Source organism: Erythrolamprus reginae, chromosome 8 (assembly GCF_031021105.1).
Source record: "Erythrolamprus reginae isolate rEryReg1 chromosome 8, rEryReg1.hap1, whole genome shotgun sequence".
Lineage (NCBI taxonomy): Eukaryota > Metazoa > Chordata > Lepidosauria > Squamata > Dipsadidae > Erythrolamprus > Erythrolamprus reginae.
In genome coordinates, this window is record NC_091957.1 from 4,317,683 (window position 1) to 4,324,685 (window position 7,003).

Below are 7,003 nucleotides of genomic sequence, written 5' to 3' on the forward strand. Positions count from 1 at the left end.
TCCTTCCTTCCTTCCTTCCTTCCTTCCTTCCCCCATCTCCCTCCCTCCTTTCCTGCTAGAATCTTTCGCTTTCTCTTCCATGTTTTTTTCTCATAATCCTTCCTTTCTTTCTCTCCCTGTCTCCTTCCATCTTTCTCCTCTTCCTTCCTTCCTCCCTCCCTCCCTCCCTTCCCACCCCTGACTGAAGTTATTTTTAGCAGGGACCTTACCTTCCTCCCACCGTAGCTCCCACCTCCTTCCTGAAAAACCAGTTGCCTTCCTTAGACAGAACCTAATTAATATCTAATTAATCCTCCATTTCCTGCTCAGGCCAACCCGCCCTGCCTCCTCTCTACGGTCCAGTACATCAGCAGCTTCCATGCCTACTCTTTAACGGGCGAGGAATCGTACTGGTGGATGCAGTTCACCGCAGCCGTGGAGTTCATCAAGACCATCGATGAACGCAAGTGACCCAAAGCGTCCGGGTTTTTCGCTCCACGGTGCCACGTCGAAGCCGTTCACGAATGTCATTTCTACCGGTTCCCACTTTGCGGCCGGAGAAATCCCAGTGTTGGAAAGCGCTGAAACGCCGAATTTTCCTCCGTGTAAATAACGGTATTAATCCGACTAATAGGGTGCTTTCGGAAAATGGTCCCGGATGTGTTTCTCATCATCATCATCATCATCATCATCATAATTTTTTTGTATCCAAAACGACAAGATTTCCCCTCCTCCTGCATAGGAAAAAAACCCTAGCACTGGGTCCTCCCAGATTCCGAAAGGGACCATGTTTTATAAGGAATCCTGGAATCTTCCAAGTTCTCTCTGTCTCTCTCTCTTTTTTTTCTTTTCCTGTCGTCACTGGGAATCTCCACGGACGCTTCGTTTTCCCGGGATAAATTTAAGTTTCCTTTTTCTCAAATAATAAGAATAATAAAAAGCCGCAATATTTTTTTTAATTTGTAAACCGGGCTAGGGATGAAGGGAGAATGTTCCTTTAACCAACTTTTGTAGTTGCATATTCTGATATGGGATTGGGGCGGGAGGGTGGGATAAGGCTGGGGGTTCGCCGGCAAGAAGACGACACCCCAACCCTGAGCCGAAGAACTTGCAGGAAGCTAAAAAAATGTTTAAATCATGATCAAAACACACGGATGAAAAGCTCTTGACAGTGGTTGTGCGAACACCGCATCTCCAGGAATCCCAAGGATTCGAATCGGACACAATTTCTCCAGATAAATGTGATGACTGCCGAATAAATTTAAAGCTGATTTTCTCTCCCCCCACCCCCCATTGCCTTTCGGAGGGAAGAGTGGGAGAGAGCTCAAAAGCCCGAATATTTATTGAAAAATGTGAAAGGTTACTTAAAACTGGAAGTCACCCAAAGCTTTTCTTTTGTTTTCTCAGTTCTCATTATTATTATTGTTATTATTATTTTGGTGTTGTTTGTTTTTCCAAACGAAATTCGTCAGAGCGTTTTAGTATTTGTCTGTTGCACAAGGCAGGAAGTTAGAAACAAAAGGGATTGTGGCAAAAGAAGTGGTAATATATATATTTATAAATATATATATATATCTATATATCTCTCTATATAAAAGAAGTCTCGATACCTTTGCTTTTTCCTTCTGGAAGACTGTGTATACTGTACAAATCCCAAATGAACTTTTTCCCCCCCGACAAAACCAGAAACTGTAATATATATTTTGATTATTCATATTAAAAAAAAACCACACACACAACAAGAGTTTGGGCGAAGTCTTTAATGATCTGGTTGTTTCATTTTGAGTATCAAGACTTTACAACTTGCAACAATTCAACTCAAACATTTTGAGTATTCAAAACTTTACAATTTACAATTCAACTCAAACATTTTGAGTATTCAAAACTTTACAATTTACAATTCAACTCAAACATTTTGAGTATCCAAAACTTTACAATTTACAATTCGACTCAAACATTTTGAGTATCCAAAACTTTACAATATACAATTCAACTCAAACATTTTGAGTATACAAAACTTTATCAATTACAACAATTCAACTCAAACATTTTGAGTATCCAAAACTTTACAATATACAATTCAACTCAAACATTTTGAGTATCCAAAACCTTACAATTTACAACAATTCAACTCAAACATTTTGAGTATCCAAAACTTTACAATTTACAACAATTCAACTCAAATATTTTGAGTATCTAAAACTTTACAATTTACAATTCAACTCAAACATTTTGAGTATCCAAAACTTTACAATTTACAATTCAACTGAAACATTTTGAGTATGCAAAACTTTATCAATTATAACAATTCAACTCAAACATTTTGAGTATCCAAAACCTTACAATTTACAACAATTCAACTGAAATATTTTGAGTATCCAAAATTTTACAACTTAACAGCCATTCAATTTGTGACAATTTGAAGTTAATGGCACTGTAAAAAGTGACTTATGATAGTTTTTCCACACTAAGGGCATTGCAACATCATGGGATTGGGATCAGTTGATTCCCTTTTGTAACCTTCGACAAGCAAAGAAAGTGGGAAACCGAGGTTCACATAACTGGGCTGCTTGAGAGCCAAGGCAATGCAATGGGAAGGCACGATAATGTCACCTTTGTGCTCAGCTCTGGAACCCTGGGTAAATGTCTGCTGTAGGGTTAAAATCAGTTTAATCCTTGGCTATCAAAGCTGAGTTAGGTTGGCAGATTTAGACCACCATCTAGTGGCCACATGCTCTTACTACGCCTCAGTAAGTTTCTGCTCTCTAATATATAACTTTGTATTATATTTTATAAAGGAAATAAGAGTGGAGAGAGAAAATTTTAGAAGATGGAATTGAAAAGGAAAATGAGCAACAGGTGCAATAAAGTAAAAATACAGAAACAAAGATGCACACAAAAAATTACTTCCAATTTCTTTTATAGCAAATAGAATATTCTTTTTTAAAAAATAAACTTGATTGAATTTTCATAAAAAGACAAACATGAATATTCTTTATTGGCCAAGTGTGATTGCACACACAAGGAATTTGTCTTTGATGCAGATGCTCTCAGTGTACATAAAATAAATGATATACATTTGTCAAGAATCATGAAATACAACACTTAACGATTGTCATAGGAGTCAAATAAGCAATGAATATTAATATTAATAAAAATCTTAAGGATACAAGGAACAAGTTACAGTCATGCATTTGTAAGTGGGAAGAAATGGGTGATAGGAATGATGAGAAAAAACTAGTAGTAATAGTAGTGCAGACTTAGTAAATAGTTTGACAGTGTTGTTACTTGCCTAGCAGAGCGATGGCATTCAGGGGGAAAACTTCTTGTGTCTAGTTGTCTTGGTGTGCAGTGCTCGTCTGTAGCATCGTTTTGAGGGTAGGAGTTGAAACAGTTTGTGTCCAGGATGCGAGGGGTTTGTAGATATTTTCACAGCCCCCCCTTTTTTTACTCATGTAGTATACAGGTCCTCAGTGGAAGGCAGGTTGGCAGCCATTTTTTTTTCTGTGGTTCTGATTCTCTGAAGTCTCTGTTGGTCTTGTTGGGTTGCAGAACCGAACCAGATAATTATAAAGGTGCAGATGACGGACTCAATGATTCCTCTGTGGAACTCTATCAGCAGCTCCTTGGGCAGTTTGAGCTTCCAGAGTTGGCGCAGAAAGGACGTTCTTTGTTGTGGCTTTTTGGATGACATTCTTGATGTTAGGTGACCATTTTAGGCCTTGAGATATGATGGAACCTAGAAATCTGAAGGTCTCTACTGAGCATTTCACCAAGGCAGAAAGGGGGGACATGATCGAAACATTTAAATATGGTAAAGGATTAGATAAGGTTCAGGAGGGAAGTCTTTTTAATAGGAAAGTGAACCCAAGAACAAGGGGGCACAATCTGAGGTGAGTTGGGGGAAAGATCAGAAGCAACGCGAGAAAATATTATTTGACGGAAAGAGTCGTAGATGCTTGGAACAAACTTCCAGCAGACGTGGTTGGTAAATCCACAGGAACTGAATTTAAACACGCCTGGGATCAACATAGATCCATCCTAAGATAAAATACAGGAGATAGTACGAGGGCAGACTGGATGGACCACGAGGTCTTTTTCTGCTGTCAATCTTCTTTCGTTGGCGCCATCTTGGAACGGAAAGGAAGGAAGGAAACAGAAGGAAGATAAAAGGGGGAGGGAAGGATCCCTTGCCACCAGGAAGGCCTTTTGTGAAAGTGGGGGGCACAATGCCCTTTGCCATAGCTTGGCCCGGTCTTCCTCGCCAAATGACCTTGAGTCTCAGATGGCCCACCGCCCGCATTTTTCATCCCCTTGAAGATGGCGTTGAGGGACCTTTCTATCATTAAGTGGATTTACGGCAATTTCCTTATGAGTTTTCTCCAAGGGATTGTGTTATGAGAGGCACATTAAATCTCCATTAATACCTCATTATCCCACTGATAAGATTACCATGATAATGAGGCAGAAATTCTAATTGTCTCACTTCTTATTGTGCCTTTCATTAAATCATATACCTGGAAGGGTGAATTTGAGGAGGGTGGTGGGGAGAATGCATCTTGAGCCAACAAGCCCAGGGAGAAATGGGGCCCAGAGATGTCCAGGCGTCTTTTGAGGAAGGGGGTTGGGAGGCAGAAAAAATAGGCCCTGGGGAAGGTGGACCACCGAGGGTTGTTGAATTTGCTTGGCTTTTGGTCCTCATAATTTTTCATGGTAGATCTTCATTCAACTCAAGATCCTATCAGGTTGGGAAAGGGAAGGGACGGGAAGGAAGGAAGGAAGGAAGGAAGGAAGGGGATGGAAATTAGAAGGATGGAGAAAGGGAGGAGATAAGGGAGGGAGAGGAGGAAAGAAAGAAAGAAGAAAGGAAGAGAAAGGTCCTGAAAGAGAAGGAAGGAGAGGGGAGGGGGAGGAAGAAGGAAGGAAAGAAAGAAAGAAATGTGAGGAAAAAGGGAAGTAAAGGAGGAAGTAAGAAGGTGGAAATGAGAGGGTGGGAGAAGGAAAGAAAGAAGGAGATGGAAATGTGAGTGAGGAAGGAAGGAAGGAAGATGAAAATTCGAAGGATGAAGAAAGGGAAGAAAGGATTGTAGGAGATAGAAATAAGGAGACGAGGAAGGAAGGAAAGGGAAAGAGATGGAAATGTGAGAGAGGAAGAAAGGAACAAAAGAAGGAAGGGAGAAAAGGAAAAAATGGAACAAGGAAGGGGAAAGCAGAAGTAAGGAAAGGAAGGAAGGAAGGAGAAAGAAGGAAAAAAGATGAGAAAAAGGGAAGGAGGGAGGAAGGAAGGAGGAAGGGAAGGAAGGAAGGAGAAAGAAGGAAAAAAGATGAGAAACATCAGTGAAGGAGGGAGGGAGGAAGAAGTAGGGAAGGAAGGAAGGAAGGAAGGAACAACAACCAGAGTCTAGTATCATCATCTAACCCCAAAAACCTTACTCTTAGACTATCCACTGTTGACCTCTCCCGATTCCTAAGAGGTCAGTAAAGTGCACCAGTGTGTCTTCCATCCCCTGTCCAAATGATTCTCTCTTACTAGTATCATGTATATAAATATAGTATCTTTGTATACCACCAATACGTACTTGACAAAAGAAACAAACAAGGCCTTGTAAAGTGGTATTAACACTTCACGTGATCTTGATTCTCTCCCTCTGTTGATGCAGCCTAGAACTGTGTTGGCTTTTTTGGCAGCTGCTGCACACGGCTGGCTCCTATTTAAATGGTTGTCCACTAGGACTCCAAGGTCCCTCTCACAGTTGCTACTGTTGAGCAATGCACCACATATGCTGTACCTGTGCGTTTTGTTTTTCTTGCCTAAATGCAGAACCTGGCTTCCCTCCCAATCGTATTCGGATTCCCTCGTCCGGGGTTAATCAACACCCATTTCCCCCTTTTCCAAGTTTAAATGGGAGCATTTGTTTAATTACGTGCAAGGAACAATACATTCCGGCCATTATCTAAATCACACTTATATTTTCTGGATGTGATTTTCATTCAGGCCCCGTTCCCTTCCACTCCCTCCCCGTCGCCAGCCTCTGCATCATTAACAGGGAAGAGTTAATGAATATAAAAGCATAAAGCCTAATTACACTTTAATTTACAATCATAATCTCATTTTGTGACTGGAGGAAATCTGTTGTTGGGAGGGCAGGGGGTGGGGAGAAAGAGGGAAAAAAAGAAAGGAATTTTTTTAAAAAAATACAACCCCAAATTTTCAAGTGAATGATGAAATCAATGCCATCTCAGTTTTGTTATCAAACCAGGAGATTTTTCTGGTTTTATTCGGAGAGTTCAGTAATTTGGACGATGTGGTGGGACCATTCCTGGAGGAGTTTCATATCAAGCCAAACTTTGCTTGGATTCAGAAACTAACCATCTTATCCTTCTCTTCTCTTCTCCCCTTTCTTCTTTCCTTTCCTTTCCTTCCCCTCATCTATCCTTTCCTTTCCTTCTTCCCTTCCTTTCCATTTTTTCCTTCCTCCCATTTTGATCTGTCCTTGTCTTCCCTTCCTTTCCATCTTTCCTTTTTCCTTTCATTTCTTCCTTTCCTTCCTCTTTCAACTGTCCTTTTCTTCCAATTCCTTCTTTCCTGCCCTTCCTTTTCCATTCCTTCCATTTTGATCTGTCCTTCTCTTCCCTCCCCTTCTTCCTTTCCTTCCCCTTTCATCTGTCCTTTCCTTTCCTTCTCCCCTTCCCTTCCTTTCTCTTCTTCCCTTCCTTCCATTTTGATCTGCCCTTTCTTTCCTTTCCCTTCCCTTCTTCATTTAGTTCCCCTTTCATCTGTCCTTTCCTTTCCTCTCCTTTCCTCTTCCCTCCCTACTTCCTTCCTTCTTCCTTTCTCCAATCCTCTCCTTTCTTCTCCTCTCTTCTCTCTTTTCCCTCTTTCTTTTTTCTTCCTTTCCTTTCTGTTATCCTCCCCTCTCCTCTTAAATAGGGCTGTAAAGCACTATGGGGCGGTATATAAGTCTAAGTGTTATTGCTTTTGTTATTAAGAAAGACTGGGCCAGCTTACTACAAGACAAAAGAC

The 7,003-nt window shown here is 40.8% G+C and overlaps 1 protein-coding gene across 1 annotated transcript in view; it reads left to right on the forward strand.

The window, feature by feature from the left end:
• GAPVD1 (GTPase activating protein and VPS9 domains 1) overlaps positions 1-1,721 on the forward strand; it is a 38,762-nt gene extending 37,041 nt beyond the window's left edge. The window contains 1 exon segment of the mRNA XM_070759565.1: positions 310-1,721. Coding sequence (XP_070615666.1) covers positions 310-450 — 141 coding nt within the window. The 3' untranslated portion in view covers positions 451-1,721.
• The last annotated feature ends 5,282 nt before the right edge of the window (positions 1,722-7,003 follow it).